This window comes from Anas platyrhynchos, chromosome 1 (genome assembly GCF_047663525.1).
Source record: "Anas platyrhynchos isolate ZD024472 breed Pekin duck chromosome 1, IASCAAS_PekinDuck_T2T, whole genome shotgun sequence".
In the NCBI taxonomy this organism is placed as follows: domain Eukaryota; kingdom Metazoa; phylum Chordata; class Aves; order Anseriformes; family Anatidae; genus Anas; species Anas platyrhynchos.
The window spans coordinates 69,863,589-69,884,566 of record NC_092587.1 but is presented as its reverse complement, the minus strand read 5'-3'; the positions used below and the strand labels follow the sequence as shown (position 1 = coordinate 69,884,566).

At 37.3% G+C, this 20,978-nt stretch overlaps 1 protein-coding gene across 13 annotated transcripts in view; it reads right to left on the bottom strand.

Annotated features, from left to right (window-relative positions):
- LOC101792090 (potassium voltage-gated channel subfamily KQT member 1) overlaps positions 1 to 20,978 on the bottom strand; it is a 524,294-nt gene that overhangs the window by 210,372 nt on the left and 292,944 nt on the right. For 11 of the 13 annotated variants that reach the window (XM_038173114.2, XM_038173122.2, XM_038173117.2 and 8 more), the window contains 4 exons: positions 13,691 to 13,766; positions 10,479 to 10,573; positions 9,408 to 9,448; positions 1,680 to 1,741 (listed from right to left, as the gene is read on the bottom strand). In XM_038173114.2, coding sequence (XP_038029042.1) covers positions 1,680 to 1,741; positions 9,408 to 9,448; positions 10,479 to 10,573; positions 13,691 to 13,766 — 274 coding nt within the window. The remainder of the gene's footprint in view (positions 1 to 1,679; positions 1,742 to 9,407; positions 9,449 to 10,478; positions 10,574 to 13,690; positions 13,767 to 20,978) is intronic. The other 2 variants (XM_072040824.1, XM_072040827.1) reach the window with 1 other exon arrangement.

Genomic DNA, 20,978 nt, shown 5'->3' with positions numbered 1-20,978 from the left:
GAAAGCCGTTTTCACTTTGAATGAGACTGTCCACACAAGGAACCAATCCATTTTAAAAGTTACCTCAGATAAACTGTCTTTTCCTGCGAAGCTCATTCCCTGACACTAAGAGAGCTAAAAGTCAAAGAAAACCCATCCTTTGACATCACAGCCTCACATTTTCTGATGTCGTTCTAACAATGAGCATTAGATGTTACGTGACAGAGGGAGAAACTGCTTTTATTTCTCTTTTTTTTTTTTTTTTTTTTTTTTTTTTGGGGGGTGGGGGGTGAAAGGGAGGGGCGAGGGGGCAAGAAGCCTAACTCTTACATTCTTATGTAATGAAAGGCTTCCTTCCCCTTTCCTTCTCTCCTTACTCCCCAGAAAGACATGAAAATAAAACTTGCATGACAAGTTTTGAATAAGAAGAAGACAAAAATAGGAAATGCTTATGCTAAATTCAAATGGACTTTTGTTTGTGTAGTTTGTTTGTTTGCCATTTACATGGCAAGGTTTTGGTAGCAGGGGGCCATAGGGGTGGTTTCTGTGAGAAGGATCTAGAAGCTGCCCCATGTTTGGTAAGGGCCCCACTGCTGACCAGAGCTGAGCCAATAAGCGATGTTGTTTTGCACCTCTGTGAGAGCATATTTAAGACAGGGAAAAAAACGCTGCACCACACAGCAGCTGGGAGAGTCAAGGGAGTGAGAAACAGCCTTGCAGGCACCAAGGTCAGTGTAGAAGGAGGGGGAGAGGTGCTCCAGGCGCTGGAGCAGAAGTCCCCTGCGGCCTGTGGTGAGGACCATGGTGAAGCAGGATGTCCCCCTGCAGCCCATGGAGTACCACAGTGGAGCAGGGTTCCACATTGCAGCCCGTGGGGGAGTGGCTGTGGTGGAGCTCGGCTGCCCACTCGAGCAGAACCACGACAGTTTGAAAAGTTACATCACATCACACACCAAAGTGACTATGTCACTACTGTCCATAGGAAGCACACTATGAAGTCACCATTTTTTAAGGGATAGGCATGCCTTCAAGAGAGCTGACAGTATTAGAAAAATAGATTTCTCCTCTTAAGCGAACTTGTGCTTTTGTTATCACTTGAGTGAGAAAAACTCTTGAAGATGTTTGCAATAGGCCTAAAACAATAGAGCTTCACTGGGCCTTGGCATTTAGGCGTACTTCTGTATAATTCTAATTAATAACACAGATGAACACCTTCTTGGAGAGAATAACTGAATTCAGTGGAGGGAGGGGTAGAACTGTTGCAAAGATAACTGCACGGGGGAAAAATGCAGTAAACATTAGAGAACTTCAAGACTGATGAAATATCAACCATTGCCATTTACAAAGGCTCTTGATAGTAGCCTTTCTGTTTAACTCAGTAATTGTGGTACAACAAACACCTAATCAGTTCATGGTACTATTTACCTACAAGATACGTGATTTGGCTTCAACATGTAAGTGGTCCCTTTTAAAATCAAGAACAAAATATGCATGGCAGGTAAACAGTTAATGCTGAACACCATGCACATGATACTTCATCGACTCCCTTACAAAAATTAGGATATTATTCTTTGTTATGGTGCCCTGTAATTCTAAAGTAAATCATGCCAAGATACTATCTTGCATGTCTGTAGATCAGATATCATTACTCAGAAAAAAAAAAAAAAAAAAAAAAAGAAAAAAAGCTTTCATGCACGTACCTTATCCTCTAGCCGAATCAGTCTGGCTCCTACAGTATAGTATCCTTTGTCTACCCCTTTTTCTAAATAAAAAAAGAATAGAAATGGGACAATCATTAGATTGAGGGTAAACTCAAACTATGAATCACATCTAGTGGTATTTCAGCTGGCAAAATGTTACACTAGTATGAATGACACCAACGTAAAGGTGATCTGGTTCCTTCTTTAATTATCTCAAATAGAAGCATAAAATTAGGTGGAATAGACATGATCCCTAGGCATACACCCCATTTTGACATGTGCAATGTTTCTTTACACACAGAAATATATATAATTTTCAGTTGAGGTTGTAGATGTAGGAGGGAGCACTGTCTTGGGTCTCAGTGGCCGGAATGGCAGACCTATCCCATCAGTGCAGAGGGATGATTGCTGGGAAAAAAACTTGCATTTCCATCCTTTTCTCCTCCTAGGCTTTGTGAGACCTTCTTATTGAAGGCCAGTTATGCAAATTGCTTCACTTACACACTGCAAATATTGGGATGGGGAGCCAAGAATTAAAGCTGTATAAAGTGGGTTCTATTCTTTGTGTTTACATGGCCAATTGCAAAGGAATGACATACTTTGGGAGTGTTAGTCCATGGGGAAAAAAAAGCACAGAAATGTATATATGCTGAGCTAGGAGAAAATATTCACAAGAAAAACAAAACATAACAACAAAACAAAACACACCGCAAATTCTAAAGTAACTTAGAAATCTGTCAATGGAGGTTGGATACATTTTTTGTCTAAACTGTTATTCCAGTATTGGGCTGCAGTAATTTCTCTTTGCTTGTTCCATAAGTCATTCCAATTTTATGAGTGGTTGAGCCTTGGGTTTTAGAGCTATTTCAGCCCATTTTGCATGGGGCATGAGCACAATCTAAAGGTCTTACTGGCAGACAGGCTGTATGTGTGCTCATTTTGCAGGAAACTCACATTTTTACATTCCTCTGTGGGTGGTACTTGCCTTACCATTTGCAGCATATATGTTTGCTAATGTGATACTTTTAGTCATACATTTGCACCAAAGTTCATCTGAAGGTACACATATACCTTAGAGGAAAACTTGCAAAAAGCAATGCTGGCAAGAGTACTCTTCTTGCTTTCCTTCTCTACAGATCACCTAGAATATTAAAAAGGCTATTGTCCCTTGACAGCTCTGCACAGGCATTAGAAGGGAGAAGTGCTTCATAAGAAAATGTAGAGGCATAAACACCATAAATACCATACAGAGAGAAAATTCAAAGACTGTTCAAGGGCACTGTGTAGGGACAAAAAAAAAAAAAAAAAGACACAGCTTGGCTCATACATGTGTAGCGTTCATCACCAATTAGTCCACAAACTAGAATCCTCTAAAAAGATAAAAAGGTTGAGGCTCAGGTTTACCTATGTATTCATTTCTGTCTAAAACAAAAAAATGAACAGTTTATTCTACTCTCTAATTAACAAATCTGTAGACACATCCTTTAAAGGCTATACTTCTGTGTTTAAGGATTTCTAAATTGGGATGTAATTTGAACAGCAGTGAGTAGGCAGTGCTTTTGTTGTTTAGGTCTAATACACACACATATATAAACAAACAAATAATAATACAGCAAGAAAAATAAAACAAGAAAACCCACTTTTCTTTTTTAATAATAATTTCCTCACCAGCTCTAATAACATCCTTCATATAATCACCAAGACATGCCAAAACAACCAAACCAAGTTAATAATGTTTTTTATCTTAGTTGTTCTTGAATGCAGTGTAGAACAGAAAACAAGAAAATAGGAAGCAGATAAGCAGTAAGTAGCTATTTTGTGGCATGTGGCTCTCGTCAGTTGAAGTGAAAAGCATGATATTCACATATGTAGCTGCGTCCTCTCCATCTCTTTATTGGCATCCATGCTAAGTAAGTCACAAAAGGCTGCACTCTTTCCCATTTCTTATTAGCCTCCATTTAAATCAGCATTCAGCTCTAATTTACAAACATTTTTTCTCTAATAAAGACCATCTTTATCTAAAAGTAAATGAGTTGTGTATACAATGTACAAAGAATTGTAGTAAGAAGGGTAGCCAGAAGTTCAGATACCATTGCTCAAATACATTTGATTTCTATTTCATGTTTATGCTTTCTCTCTCAAGTCTTTTCAAGATATATGACTTTAGACTTTCTATATTAGATTATTTGCTTTTACATAATTGAAAAGATAGCATGGCTAATTGTAAATCTGAAGTATCTTAGTTTTTACGTTCTTTGCCTTGTAATCCAAACAACTAATTATTAAGTTTTATCTGTTTTTGTATGTCTTCAATAAAACAAACAGATCATCTACACATTTTAGTAACAGCTCATATATGTGTGAAAGGCTCAAACAGAAAGGGAACATGTAAGGTCATCATGAAAGGAGTCATGATTATTTATAACATGATGAAAATATATGTGAACAAATTTTAGCTCAGAATCATAAAGAAAAATAAATCCTGAAACAATCATGTTTCACATGGTTGGTATGATATAAAACCATCATTTAGTATATTTAGACTTCCATCAGATAAAACAGTATTGTATAAGCAATAAGTATTATACTTCAAGAGACTGAACAGTTCTTAGGTCACCCATATATTATCTCACCTTTGCTAGTATATAAATTTTTTCCCTGAAAGCCTTTGCCTTCCTCAACATCACACTCTATGGTTTTCAAAACAATATCCACCTGTATTTAATTTTTAATTCCTAATTTTTTCACAAAAATGCTACATCCATTTTTCTAGTGATAATATGAGATGCCTCTTGTAAAAAAAAAAAAAAAAAAAGAATTAAAGCTTTTTTAATATTGTCCACACTAGCTGAGAAAACAAGAAAGGCCAACCCCAACTCTTTCTTCAATTGGAAGCACATTACATAAATGACATATTGCTGGTTATTCAATTTTTGTTTCTTTTACAAAAAAAAAAAAAGCAATTCCATCTTAAATGAGCAAAAGCAAAAGAGAAAATCAAATAAGAGACAGCAGCATTATCTTTTTTTTTTTTTTTTTTTTTTTTTCCCAAACAGAAAATGAAGAATTCAAGCCTTGTTACAACTAGGATATTCCAAATTCTTAAATATATCTCAAAACCTCAGGAAATGATATAAAGTTTAGTATTGGGACTACTGAATGTGGGAAATAAAGCAAGAAATGGCATTGCCAAAGGTTTACAAGAGATCTTTTTTCTCCAGGGATTTCCACCTGCTTATGTAGATGCAAGAGGTTCAGATGAACTGCTTTTCTGAATCCGAACACTGCATCTTTCGTTTTATTTTGGCGTTATTCTTCACTTTTGCCCCTGAAAACTATAGCTAGTCTAAAAAAAAGTCACTCAAAAGCAATTAACTCCATTGTGTAGTGAAGATCAAGTATTATGCTTCTCTTATTAGTATCATTACAGAAGCTTCTGCTTCGTTAATTCAAGAAATGTTAGTAATGCATGCTTTGCTTCTATACCAATACTTTTTTTAAGGTGTTTGTTTACTATTACGGGAATCTTAATTTCATTTTACAGAATTGTTTGTGTTACCAGGAAATGTGAGATGGGCTTTCAGCAAAGCTAAGATACATTCTTCTGGGAAAATTCCTGAAAAATAGGATTCAACTCTTTGGAAAATTTATTCATTATCTTCTTAATGTTTTAAAATTCACATTGGAAGTTTCAAATAAAGCTGTTAGAACCAGCACCATAACAAGCAAAATAGGAGGATTTCTCACAATATGTGTATGTGTAAGTTAAATCATGAAACTTCTTGTCACAGGATATCACAGATGTTAAAAGTTTACATGAGGTTCAGGGGAAACCAGGCAATCTTGTTGAGCACAAACCAGTTATGACTACTAAATACACAGGAACCATGTCAGGAAGTCTCTGATATGCAAATAGCTGGAAGCTTACAGGAAGATTAGAGGCATATACATTTCTTTTTCTTTCACATTTCCCAAAGCACCTTGCTTCTAGTCAAGAAGACATTACTGTCATGACCCAGCATGGCTATTTTTTCTGTTATTGCACCCTTACCTTGTTTTAACACAGCTTTTAGTGTTTTTTATCCTTGAGAAATAATCATATTCCCCCACCCCTCCACCCCCACTCCAATAATAGCTTTCAGTGAATTTAGATTCTGGATCTTTTATGACATCATTTACTTTGGAAAGGGAATAATACTATAGAATAAATCAGACACACTGCAATTACTTCATATAATATTATCAAAGTTGACAACAGAGTTTCAGTAACAGCCTGATCCAAAACCCACTGAGGTCGCTGGAAAGACTCCCATTCATTCCAACAAGCTTGGAATCAGACCTTAAGATTCTTTGAATAGGAGTAAAATAAAACAGAAAAATAAAAGGAGCTGGAAAGGAAAATTCCTCTCATGTTTTTCTCCTTGGTGGTTTCATTTTCTTTGCATTGTCATTTCTCTTTTGCTTGCCATCAATACAAAAATAACACAGTCTGGAGGAAACATCCATATTGTTTATAAATGAGGTTTTTAGTAATGCCTTTGAACTGGAAAAAATATATCAGACTGAAAATACATTTTTGATGTATAACTGGCTAACTGTTCTAAGGAAAACTCAGGATGAACTCTATTTTCCAGAGGAGGATGACAGCACAAAAGTCTGTTTCCACCTAAACCAGGCCAATACTATAACAACTCATCACTGTTCATCACTTGATTATTGGTGGGTTGGATTATACTGGGACTAATTATAAATTAACCCTAGTTTTAGTTTTTCAGACCATTTATCTGGAACCACTTATCTTATTTTTGGATTTGTGGAAGGTTTATATAAAATAACTACTAGATCAAATAACTTCTGGTTTTGGTCTTGCAAAGCCCTAACTGATCTTACCTGTTTTTGCAGCCCTAACAACCATTTTACCTTTCCTAGTAAGTATTTATCCAGTCCATCTAAGGGTAGAGCCATATGTCTATACAAAAGTTACAACTGTGTAGAGTTGGAATGCTGTGGAGGCAGACTTAATCTTCAGCAGGGCCACCTTGTTCTTGCATTTGAGAGCTGTCTCAAAGCAGTAATTCAGCAGTGATATTGCAGGAAAAGACTAACAAGGGAAGCTAATTGAATGATAGGGATGTCATAATTTTCTCCAGAGCACAGATTATGGGTTTACCCAAATATCTCTGAAGTCCTGTAGTGCTCTCCCCAGTAAGACTGTCTATCATAAAATTTTGAAGGTTTGGGGTAGGTATCCCTACTCAAATTTATCTTCCCTCTAGAAGTAGGTGCAGGGGGTTATGGATGCCTTTTTTTTTTTTTTTTTTCCCCTCCAGATATAAGGTCAAAGCAAGTTTTTATGAATAATAATAATAATAAAAAAGAATAATAAAAATTCTGTGGCAGACTTTGACTTGGAGTTTTTTTTTTCCCTTTAGTTAGCTGGGTCTGTCTTTGCTGGCACTCTCTCCAGCATGTGCCCAGAACAGCAAGTTCTGCTGTGTAACCTCAGGCCTACAGGCAGATAACCCGTTTTACTTTTGCTGTCCTATGTGTAGGTTTCCATATGAGATGCTTATAAGTGAATCAGTCAAAACTCACAAACACAGCCCCAGAGCTCTTTCTCAGTAACTTACTCTCTTTTCAACACGTGAACACTTTGAAATCTTATTCAAATCCACAGACCCATCTAAGATCCTCCCAATGGTTTCTATGATCCTTTCAACCAAAGATTTGGTGACTAAACTTCTGAACACCTTCAGCAAAATCTGACACTTCCCAAACTGCTCAGAATATTATTTCACAGTTAACTTCTTCGCAGCCAACACTTCGAATTATTCTCCACCGCTGAAACAATAAGATGCCTCATAAAATGGTCCTCTAATTTTTTTATTTTTTATTTTTTAGTACAAATAATAGTTTTAATTTGATAATGTTAAATTTGAAATTATACATTCTTGGAGGTAAGCAAAGATTTTCTGTAAATTTAGCTTGCACATTTTGGAATGAATTCCCAAGCGTAAATATTTATAGATGTATTCAAGCTGACTGATTATTTTCCTGTGATCCAAAATTGTCTCATCTACAGGGAAGAGGAGTGTACTACTGAGCCTTCTCCAGTGATCAGATATTTAAAATACATTGTGTTTTGAGAGACAATCCTCATTCTGACTATAAATCATTTTAACCTCTGATAATATGGAAGCATTTCTAAAAGGCTCTAAAATAACTTTGGCACCCTTGACTCTCACTTACACTTATGCTCATGAGTGCTCAAAGTCATTCAGAGACCTGGGACTTCAGTCCCTAAATCATTTTTGAGCTCTTAGGGACAGAGAAGATGGAACCTCTGCAAATTTGAAGACAATATCTTACTATAACAAATTACAGAATCATAGAATGGCTTGGGTTGGAAGGGACCTTAAAGATCATCTAACTCATCCTATCCCACTAGATCAGGTTGGCCAAGGCCTCATCCAACCTGGCCTTGAACACCTCCAGGGATGGGGCATCCACACTCTCTTGGCAACCAGTTCCAGTGTCTCACTACCCTTACAGTGAAGAATTTCCTCTTAATGTCTAATGTAAATCTATCATCTTTTAAATTTAAAACTATTCCCCCTTGTCCTATCATTATCTACCAAGCAAATTTTCTCCATCCTTTTTATTAGACCCCTCTAAGTATCACTTATTTCAGTCCCTTCCATATTCAGGTTTCTGATCTCCATGATTCCATGATTTTTGACCAGTTTACAAACATCTGTTCTTCTGTTCATACTGTCCTTTCTCTTACATATTATTTTTTTCCTCCCAGGTAATTGCTCTCCTCGTAGAATTACCAGACTGTTCTTTCTAGCCCTTTGTTTTGCTAGGTTAAAAAGAACAAACTTCTGTTTCCCACTAATAGAACAGGTTCTCTTTTTTACTGGTCACTATGGTATTTCTTCCCTGTTTCTGTGCAGATAATCTTCCCTAAAGATGTGGAGTCAGAATTTTGCACAACAGACTACATAAGGCCTTACCTGAGTCTTGTGCTAGGGCATGCCCATGTCCCTGTAAGTCTTGAAAATCTCTCTCCTGATCCTATGATCAGACTAATTTTTTGTTGTTGTTGATACATCACAGCATTTTCATAGGTTCAGTGAGCATTAGTTTACAATTAATTAGCATACAGTAATTTCTTTTTCTCAGACATTCCAGACTGTTCAATACTACCAGCAAGTAGATTTTGTATCAGTTTTCCTGTGTATGATCTTGCACTTTTTAAGATTTAATTTCCTAACATTTCTATCATTCTAGCTTTTAAACTATCCCAGTTCTTCCTGAATGATCTACCCTTGATCTATCTTTGATCTTTCCCAAACTAAAATCCATAGGTTGTTTAGAAAGGAAAAAAAATCTCTTTAACTAATATATATCCTAACCCCAACACAAAAGACATAGAAAGATTTTTTATTTTTTATTTTTGGGGTGGGGGGAGGAGGGAGATATTTTTCCAGTCAGGTATTTCCAACTTGTCATTCACTGATACACATTTCCAATATATATTCTTAATTTCCATTTACTCCACTACCACCTGAATGCAAAGTATTTATCTCTCCACAGCTGTTCCTGAGCCTACTAACAGAATTATATATTAATTCATAATTGTGTAGATTATAAATCTATATTACTGTAGCCACTGGTATTTTCACCAAGTTATGAACCTAAATACTTAGAATACAGTCATTATACCTGGGAGGAAAAGGCCCGGCTTTCCTAGGGAATGGTCCAATCTGAAAAGAAAACAGAGAATTATTAGCAGTGGAATTACCAAGCAAATTAAACTCTGCTGCTAAAAAAAAGTATAGTATAGTATATATGCATAATTTACATAAGAATTTATAGTCATTTTAAACCTAAAACAAAGCAAGTAAAAAGACCAGATTAGCATGATTTGCTGTGCATAAAGACAGTCAGCACTTTAGTTCTCTGGAGTTTTTTTCCAGAATTAAACCATATTATTATCATTTCTTTCATGTGTACTAATATTTTATTTCTTAGACTTTCATGTCGGAACTAAAAAATAGTTCTCCTCTCTCATATGCAATCTAATAACAAAGAGTGTAAAAACAGAATGGTTTCTTAATAACATCCGCAACTGTTCCTTGAATCTCATGCAGGTGGATTTAATATGTGTATTTATTGACACAGTAGATTCCACTCAACAGGGTTGGGAGGTTTTATCTATTTATTTATTATTATTGATTTTTATTTAATTTAAGAGCCAGAGGAGTTCAGTCTGATAGTCCATAGAGTTAATTTGTAAAGAGAAAAGCATTTTGTGCTGAAACTGAAAGGGATAGTTCTGTGGCAAAATGTTTCAGCTCCAATCCCAAGACTCAGAGAAAGCCTGTGCAAAGAGGAATGCAGTAAGCGAAAAGTTCCAGATAGAGAGGAGAACACAAATGAACCAGATTTCTCTCAGCCATGGAGAACCACAGAGAGAAGACAGAAAGGTAAATCATTATTTGAAAAGATTTTCTTTTCTAAAAAGAAGACAGAAAAGCTCACTTCATAGTACAAACTTCACATCATGAACCTTAATTTCCTTTAATTTCATTTGAAGCAAGGGAGAAGAATAAAGGATAATTGTAAACTCAGTAATAAAAGGGGTTAAAAATGATTCTAAGTTAAATCCTCTAGATATTGTGCTCCCTGTTGTGCTTGCAATTTTGGACAATTACTGTTCATTAAGTACACATCTCCCCTAAAGCCAGCTGGCACCAAAGAAATCAAATATTTCATGAAGTAGACAGGGCCTACCTTCTTTGAAGTTCTTTTATCCGAACCATCATATTGAGGTGTCCTTGTGAGTACTGTTCAATCACATCGCGTACATCATATGGTTTCCTAGCTTGCTGTTGAAGGAGTCATAGATGAGATTGAAAGATAATTGCAGTTTAAACTTGATTTTTATTTTGGACATGCTTTTTTTTTTTTTTTTTTTTTTGGTGTGTCTTTCAGAGGTTATTTGGCTGCCATTTTGTAATGGTTGTTGCAATGAATAAAAAGTATATAGGCATATTAGGAGTGCATATTTACTGTGGAGATGGAGCCAAATGATTCCCATTACTGTCAGTTAGAATCATGTCTTCATGTTACTTCATACTGAGCAAAATATTAGACCTTCACTGTGTGTTTGAAAACACAAACCCAAGACATATAACTTATCTGAGACTACCATGTGTGGTATCTCTCAGCTCATTCCAAAACCATATGTTAATCATAATATCAGAGGACTAAATCACAGCGATAGGCCCAATTCATAACACTTGGACCCAGAGTCAAATGCCTCTGAAGACTAAAAAATTCTGGTGACAGAAATATTATTGCTTAAATAACTGTGAGGACAGATACTTTGCATAAGTATGAAGACAGCTGCACATAGGATTTGTTTGTGGTTCTTTGTCTTTAATGATACCTACTAGGTGCAATTGAAAGAAATAAAGAAAAGATAGACAAAAAATGCAAAAGAGTTGTATTTTTTTTTTTTTTAAATAACAGCAATAACAACAACAAAAGCCCTGCCATCTGCCTAGCTTTATTCCCATTCTAACGAGAATCCAGTTGCTTCTGCCAAGCTCTGGTTTCTTCCTGTAACTACTAAGGCAGAATTCTGAAACAAGTCTAGAGAACTTGCATAAGGTGATGTGATTATAAAAAGTGCACTGTGGCAAAACTTTATCAATTAAAATTAATGTGTGTGTGTGGTGTAACTGTAAATGATGTCCTTTTGAAAAATCAGCATTTTCAGAGACATACCAACCCTTATGGGAAATGTGGGGCAAGATGTCTCCTTTTTGGCTCTGGCTCAAGAAGAAAAGAAAAAAAAAAAAAAAAGAAAGGTAAACTGCAAATCTAGTAATTGGAAATTACTGAAAACAGCCCATTAGTCATCTTGTTGTCTGTTTCCACTCTGTCACAGCTTCAGTCAGAGCCATTAGCATGCACCACTGCACACATGCACTGAACACCTACAGTATGTGCTGGAGTCATGCTTGGAAGGCAGCCACAGGATCCTAGAAATTTCAAATAAAAGCATGGAACTGGAATGGAAACAAATCCTGTGAAATGAATGAAGAAGCAAAAGCTCTTCGTGACAAAATACCTTCCTCGTGCTTAGCCATCACCACTTACATGTATTATTACTTTCAGAAGAGTTCATGGTTTCAGTAGTGTGAACGCACATTTGTGTGCATTTCTGAGAAGATACACTTTGGCGGAGGGAGGTTTCAGCTTTCAGTTTATTGCCTTTTTTTTTTTTTTTCCTTCCCCAGCTTCACTTCTTGCAGACGCTGACACATCACTATTTCTGGCCAGAAAAGCAGCCTATTGTCTTTGCCCAGAGAAACAGTGCCAGTATCACTCTTTAGATTGACTAGTGGGGGTGCTTTGAGAGCATTTTGGCTAAATCCTCTGTCCTTTCCTCTGGACTCTCTATTTAAACATGATGCATGGCGCAGAGCCTAGATGTGCTAGGGATTTTTCCTCACCTCCTCCCCTCTCCCCCATGGGCTACTATGTGCGTAATTAATTCTACTCACTCCCAATGAAATTTCCTTTCTCTCTCAAAAGAAGACTCCTATCTGAGATCCCTTTTACTGAATCATCATCTCTGAATCCTTCTGTTGTGAAGTACTGTACACTGCAGTCTGTCTGAGCCCTCTAAAGCATAGTAAAAATATCCTTTCAACTTTCTCCATTTTTTCCTCCTCCTTTTCCATAAAGCTGAGCATTTTACATGTATGCCTCTCCAGACTTTGCAGGCACATATCCCTTGTCATGTTTTTATTAAGAAACACTATGATGTACAATGCAACTTAGGGAGGGATGTGATGGGCTCCCAGGGAAGTTTGGTAAGTAAAGAACTTGATGAACTTCTTTAACTTTCATTCTGTCCACTTCTTTTCCCCAAAATAAATCTCAAATCCTGGCCATTTGGGCTCAGCACTCTATATCCAGTGTGCTTAGAGCTCTTAAGGCAAAACTCAGAATAACAGCTTCTGAGTCTGAATGTCCAAAATCTATTTAGCATGGGGAGGATGATCAGCTACTTTTCACAGCCTCAGGAAAGAAAAGACCAGAAGAGAATTCAGTACTATGAGCAATGCAAGCTTATCTCAGATTTCTATCCCTGGCAATTAAGTGCTCAACTCTAATTAAAATTACTTGAAATTTAGGCTTTTCCTTTATCTTTTTAAAACCCCTTCAAAAGGATTATGAAAGTTGATTAACTTGCTGTGGAACCTCTTGCACATAAAAGTATGAATCTTCAGATGGAATTAACAGGCGCTTTGAAAATCTGGCCAGAAGTTAATTATTTATTTTCATGGCACCATTGGCACATGTGTGATGAGAAGGATGATATTAGAATCACATTCCAAACAAGTTTTATCATACTGAGCTTTAGTAAACAGGCAAAATAAGACTCATTTATTTTATTTATTTATTTTTTTCCAAAGCAGCACATATGTTTTGATTACTTTGCAATCTGATTGAGAAATTTAACTTAAGGCTTCATAAAGTCAGCAAATTTCCAGAAGGCAGATGGGCAGATGACCTACAATTTCATAAAGTAAGACCTCTCTGATGTCCCATGCTGGGAAAAAAATTGGAAAGCAACTTTACACGGCATAGTGCTGGTTGGTAAAAACTATTGATATCATGAATAATATGATATATTGAATCATGCATAGCATGTGATGAGTTGAACATCATCTAACCAGTTGTTGGTTGATCAGGGTAGATAGTAACAATATTTGAGCAGACACTCCAACAGTCTTGTCTTCAGTTCTAGCAGATGTGGAAGCAGTAGGTAGGTAAACACCACGTAGGAAAGGTATAAAGCTGAGAGCCTAAACTGTACCTTTGACATATTGCAACTGTATGCACAAAGACAAATCCATTCTCAGAGCACTTTCAATGTTATGTAGTTAAGCCTACAAACTGTTCTTATGGTTAACAGTGCTGCTTACCTGAAATTTTCTTCTGGCTACAAAATATTGCATTCTCCTGATGACTTTTACAGCTGTTCGATGTGCTTCGGTTAATCTGCCAAGAAAGACATACACAGACATGGTACCAGGGAGGGAAGGGGGTAGGGGGGAGAGGGAGGAGAAAAGGGGGAAAAGTAGGAAAAATATCTTAATGGAAGATGTTGACTCTAAGTACCAAATCTAGAACTATTTTTTTACAACTACAATGCAAAATTGTGGCTTAGAAAGCTGTGTGAGCATGTGTACTTTGTTCTGTTGCTTTACCCTCTTGTATATGCTGGTTAGAAGTATAAAAAAAATGAAAAGAGACAATGAAAGCAGGTGTACAAAGATAATACGTGTGGAGGGGATTAGATGGGATTACTACCAATACGTGCAACTGGCATCAGTCTGAAGAATATGAAGTGGTTTTAGAACCATGACTGCATTCCTCATTTTGCTTTTATTGAGTGCTTGCCCATGAGCTCCATTGCACAGAAAACAAGTCCTTTAAAAAGTATTTTGAATTCTTTAAGAAGAAAAAAAAATAATGCATAGAATCTAGCAAATATAGACTTTACAGTCCCTTCAGCACATGTACATGCATGTGGCTGTCTGTATTGGTACCAAACTAGTCATATTATAATTTATCTATATGATTTCACACAGAGTATACTAGGATACTATATTTGCACAACATTTATCTTGCCACTTGGCTGGAAATGAGAAGTAGTCTACCAGCCAATTAATTGCACCCTTTTGTTTATGACAAATTTTGTCAGGGCAGAGAGGAAGCAAGACTTTTGCAATTATAAGAAAAAATATTGGATTTGAGGACTGATTCCTTCCCAATGGACTTTTCATTCATCCAAAATGAGTGAACTAAGGTAAATAAAATTTGTCTTCCAAGAAAACAGCGTTGGTAAGAAACCTACATTCTGCACAGACATCATCTTTGACATGTGCTGATAACCCTAGAAAAGCTTGCCAGCAAATTTCTCAAGTCTCCTGAAAACACAGCCTGCTACCTCTTTCCAGTGCATCTGACTGGCAAAAAGGAAGTATTGGCTAGGCCACCTACTTGGATGTCACAGTTTAAAGTATTTAAAATGTGTAAAGATCATAGAGTATTATTTCAAAGTGAATTAAATAAAAGATAAACAAACAAATCTTATATTTAAGAACTAGCATCATTTTATATTTTTATAATTTCTCTCTGATACAATTGGTGCTTTTGATTGGGTGAGATAAGAGTCACAAGAACAGTTTTTAAAAAATAAGCTTTCAGTAGCATTTTGTTAGTTTCTATTTCATGTTTTCTGTTTTATATTAAATACACGCACAAATATGTATGAAACTCAGATGCCTATACCACATTAATCCTCATACTTCATATATTTATGTATATTCATGTACATATCCATATATATACACTCACACATGTGACTGCATGGAAGACAATGCAGGGTGAGCACAATTCAAAAACTTCTTGTATATCACAAACAGCATTGTTAAGTACCAATCTTTGCATTTGTGTAAGCCCATCAAAGGCATTTCAGAAGTGTCACTAACAGCCTACCAGTAGTTTAGCCTGCAGGACCTTTATTATGGGGAAAGAAAAGCACTCAGCTTGACACTCAGGACCCCTAGCTGAGCTCCTGTGACTGGTGACTAGAATGGAGACAGCATTCTGCTTGTAAATGGCATATATTTGATAGAGAAATCTTTGTCAGCCTGCACTAGTAATATATACATATATACCTATATATGTATGTATGTATATATGTATATATATATAACCAGAGAAGATTCATAATTTTAGGGTTTAAGGTTTAGCCTGCCTGCTTTGTGTGCCAATAAAAATAAAAGCTTGAAACTATTCTTTAGCTGAAACTGATGCAAAACTTCATGAATGTACTTAAGAGGGGTTTTATGTTTGTTATTTTGTTTTTAGAGTAACCCATATGAAATGTTTCATGTATTGTTTAAACAGCCTCACATAGATAAATCAAAAAAAGTCAGAGATGGAAATGAACCAAGGCAGTCATTTCATACTTCAACTGTATGAAGTTCAACAAAGACAAGTGCTGGGTCCTGCACCTGGGGCACAAAAATCCCAAGCAGAGCTACAGGCTGGGAGAGGAGTGATTAGAAAGCTGCCTGGCAGGGAAGGACCTGGGCGTATTGGTTGATATTTGGCTGAATATAGCAGTGTGCTCAGGTGGCCAAAAAGGCCAACAGCATCCTGGCTTGTATAAGAAGCAGTGTGACCAGCAGGGCTAGGGAAGTGATTGTCTCCCTGTACTCGGTTCTGGTGAGGCTGCACCTCGAGTACTGTGTTCAGTTTTGGGCCACTCACTACAAGAAGGACATGGAGGTGCTCGAGAGAGTCCAGAGAAGGACAACGAAGCTGGTGAGGGGTCTGGAGAACAAGTCTTACGAGGAGCGGCTGAGGGAGCTGGGTTTGTTCAGCCTGGAGAAGAGGAGGCTCAGGGGCGACCTTATCTCTCTTTATAAGTACATTAAAGGAGGCTGTAGCGAGGTGGGGGTTGGTCTATTCTCCCATGTGTTTGGTGACAGGATAAGGGGGAATGGGCTAAAGCTGTGCCAAGGGAGTTTTAGGTTGGATGTTAGGAAGAACTTCCTTACCGAAAGGGTTGTTAGACATTGGAATGGACTGCCCAGGATAGTGGTTGAGTCACCATCCCTGGAGGTCTTTAAAAGACATTTAGATGTAGAGCTTAGTAATATGGTTTAGTGGAGGACTTGTTAGTGTTAGGTCAGAGGTTGGACTCGATGATCTTGAGGTCTCTTCCAACCTAGACAATTCTGTGATTCTGTGATTTACTTCTAATCTCCTCCTTTAGCAGAAGTCAGGGCTACAGTGCTTTCTCCAGTGTGTTATCAAGTTCAAGTGTCCAAAACTAAGAGGTGGGCCCTTGGAAGCTGACACAGAGCTGATCAGGCCTCATTTTTAGACACAAATGTTGCTCATTTTTGTGAAATAAATAATAAAAAATGCTATAATTCAAAATTCATTCTGGTCTATTTTCCTGTTCCAATTGTTACAATTCACAGTAATTTCATTGAGACCAAATTCTGAAAAAGGAGTAAGTTCTTGTTCATTTTTAATGCTCACTTGTATTAAACTGAAGGGTGGAAATACATGAATCCTGTCTTCAGTTGAAAAAAGACAGCACAAAGAGGTGAAAAGCCAGACTGACACTATGGATATGTTATCTTAGTAGTGTCTGTAAATCCATAAGGTGAATAATGGCTTTAATGACCACAGTTAACTGGCAGATGAGTTAAAATCCCTGCTCTGAGTAGCTATCCTCCTAACAGGGGGCTGTGATGCCGTGGATGACTGAAATTCTAAATATTTTCAGATGATTGTCCTAGTCTTCTAGCACTGATGTCCAGAATGGATAATTGTACCTATAAGTCGCCAGGTTATATTTTTCCTATATTTAGCCCAATATATTTATCTTGCTGATCTATATATTTTAGCCCAGAAAGTTGAATTAAGCAAAACCATTTGAGGGTGTCAGTCTGTTATATGACAAAACCATAAATAAGGAGAGAACAAAAGGCCAGAGATGCCTTGTTCATGTTCTTTCATGGCCGCATTTCAGTAATGCTCAACAGAAACACAGCACTGCTTGCAGTGAATCTCCCAGATATTTTGAGACACACAGAACTCATGAAACAACAGTCTAGGGTATTTGTGGTAAACACCATACTTGCACACTCTTTCCGTATGGCATTTCCTACTGACAACAGACAGAAATGACCAGATGTTTACAGGTATTAGGGTACTTGATTCCTATGGATGCAAAGATTTAACTCCTTCAGAGCTCTAGCTCTGAAATGAAGTCATAGAGTCACAGAATCATAGAATAGTTCTGGTTGGAAGGACCCTTAAATACCATCCAGTTCCACACCCCTGCCATAGGCAGTGATGCCACTCACTGGATCAGGTTGCCCAGGGCCTCATTCAACCTGGTTTTGAACACCTCCAGGGATGGGGCATCCACAGCTTCTCTGGGCAGCCTGTGCCAGTGCCTCACCACCCTCTGAGTAAAGAATTTTCTCCTAATCTCCTATCTAAATCTCTCCTCTTTTAGTTAAAACCATTTACCTTTGTTCTGTCATTATCTGACTGAGAAAAAAGTTGCTCTCCACCTTTTTTATAAGCCCCCTTTAAGTACTTAAAAGCTGCAGTAAGGTCCCCATGGAGCCTTCTCTTCTCCAGGCTGAACATCCCCAGCTCCTTCAACATTTCTTCATAGTAGAGGTTCTTCAGCTCTCTGGTCATCTTCATGGCCCTCCTCTGGACCTGCTGGTCCTCTTTCTTGTGCTAGTGGCCCCAGGCCTAGACACAGTACTCCAAGTGGGGCCACAAGTCAATAGGACCTGACTCTTGCTCTAAGTAGGAATATGGGTGGGTGCCCACACTCTGCTTCTATGAGAGCAGCCAAGCTCTCCTGCCTTTGTGCAGCAGAGGGCAGTGGCATACACACACAAAGGGATGCTCTCCAGCACATTAAAAAATGTTTTAAATTGTTTAAAAACTTTACTCACAAAAACAAGCATGAACTTTACCCCTTGTTACAGATGGGGTCCATGATAAGGTGGACTGTTACTATTGGTTGGTTTATTTTTTATGCATTTTTTATTCAGAAGAATATGTCTAGAGTTGTATCAACAAAGTACTTTCCCATCTTTCAACCTAAACAGGTAAGAAGGTTTTGTTAAAAACTTCCCTCAAAAGCCCCTAAAGGAAAACAAAATCAAAATTCAATGGAAGTCATCAGGGTTTGGGAAAACTATGAACACATAAGAGAAATTAATAATGGAAGTTTGTAACATCTGTAGCTATAATGGATACCATAAAATGTCTACTGAAATAGCACATACTTGGATACATAAATGATACTGACATCATCTTAAACTGTCTAAAAGGAGGACCAAAGCCTTTGACTATTTTGCAAAAAAAAAATAAAAAAATAAAAAAAAAATATAATGTGATCCTTACCACTCTGTTAACTGATTGCTCATCAGAATGCTCAATTTCAAGAAAAGTCAAAGCTGTCCTTAAATGTGAGTGTTTTCTGGTTTGGCTTATGGACTTCTAAGCTCTCATATCACTGTGGTAGGGCAGGGAAAAGAGAATGGGGAACGGGTGGAGGTCCTGGAACATACATGTTATAAGCAGTCCCCACCCTGATTTGATGTTGAGTAACTCTCTGTCAACCATGCTAGTGGGTGAGGAGGAAAGGGGCCCCACTTTGCTGGCTGATTCACCTTTCTCCTCTGCAGGTCCTGAGTATGCCTGCAGAGCCTAGTGGGATGGCTGTGTGCTAAGGAGCCACTGCAGCCTCAGGTTTGGTCCTCTGCTCGTGTCCTAGAGAGCACTATGAAAAGTTACTACTTTTAGCTGAAAAAACTTGGATATGTTTAAGACTTTTTTTTTCCTCAACTGCAGAAAGGCAGTAGCCTAAGCCAAAGAAGCTAAACATTTTCAGTTTAAAATGATTGAATCAAAGGAGAAAAGAGAGATGATCAAATCCAAAGCAACTCTGGAAAGTATCCACATTTTTTTTTTTCTTTTCCTTTTATATACCATTCTCTTTGTTAAAAGCTAGTATTAGCCAGCTCAAAGCTATTTTTTTCTTCTTCTTCTTTTGCATGGAGTCCGATAACTTTCAGCTTAATGTGCTTTGGGAAGCCAGGGAATAGTTTAAGAGAAAAACAGATATGGTAATGGATCCTAAATCCAGCAAAGATAAAATAATTCCAGGTCATGCTGAAGCACAGTGCAAGTCCAAACAAGCCTGTTATCAGTTTGACGTACTTTTCAATCCAGAAACATTTTTTAATCATTAGAGTTCACTTAACTGTAGAGACAAGGGGAAGAGCTTTATCCAACCTGTGCTGCAGGATGACTGCAGATAGTGGGGCGTGCATTCCAGACTGATTTTCCTGACGTTTATTCAGGTGTTGTGAATTAGAAGTTATTTAGTGTAACTTAACTACTTTGATCATGAACTGTGGAAAATAAAGGCCGCTTCAGCAAGGTTAATTACAGCTCTCTGTCCCAGTTTGCAAAACTGGTTTGAGGATACACATTTACAGTACTTGGATTACTGCTGAGATTCATACAGTTGTTAAATTTTGATTGCTTAACAGGAAAACACATATAAAGTCACTCTAACTATATTTTAATACTGGTCATTGGATAGTGTTGTAAATCCTGCCCAGAGCAACATACAGCATCATCTATTGTGGCGTTGTTCACTTGACATGAGTTGCTAAGCCAGCACAAACACTGACTTGGTCAGTTATGGCAACTGGTGTATAAAGAAGTTATTTGAAAAGCTCAGCCTATATCTGCCTTTTTGTTTTCCCATCATGTTGGATTGAGAATATTCACATTCAAGTTCTGTTTCTGGGAAAGAACTTTAATTCTCAGTCACAACTTTGATTTTCCTCATGTACAATTATCTCAAGTGGGTTGATTAGATAAAAATATAAACCAAGACTTATTTGCATTGAAATCATTACCATAATCAAAACTAAACATGAAAGGTTGTCATCACGGAGTAGTTTTGTCTCCAGGTGCACATAGCACAGACTTCTTACATCCATAGGGGAGATTTTTCATTATCCTGCAGCTTCCAAATGTTACTGAATAACAGTATTTAGTAGAGGTGGGTATCAGTTATATTCAAATGTAGCTAAACTGTGTAGTTACTCCATTATATGGATAGCATGCACCAATTAACTGGTGAGGCAGGAGAAGGATGGGAAAACAGAAATCAGAAAGGTCATAAAATGAGAGAGTTTATTACAGACAAGTACAGCAGACAGTCCACATGCAGTGACATGCATTATGTGAACCTTCTACTGATGGAAAGAGATGATGGAGAGAGTGATGTGCTCATCACAAGAAATATAAAGAAAATAAAATTATTTAATGCATTTTAAATATTGAGGGAAATTACAATGTCCAGATGAAAAAAATATATTCTTCCTACCATTAAATGAAAATAAAATTAGTATTGCTTTCAGCTAAGCAAAGCCAGACAAAAAAACTCAAAGCCTTTTAAAGAGTTTAAGTTAAGAGAAGGTTGCAGCTTGAATTTGACATGCAACCACCTGGAAATGTCAGGCAAATTCTGATTCCAGGGCTCACCCCAAGCCAGGAGCAGCAGAGAAGTACAACATAAATAAAGCAGAAGAGGTTTCCAGTCCTGTAACATTTCATCAAAGCCTTCTGAAGAAC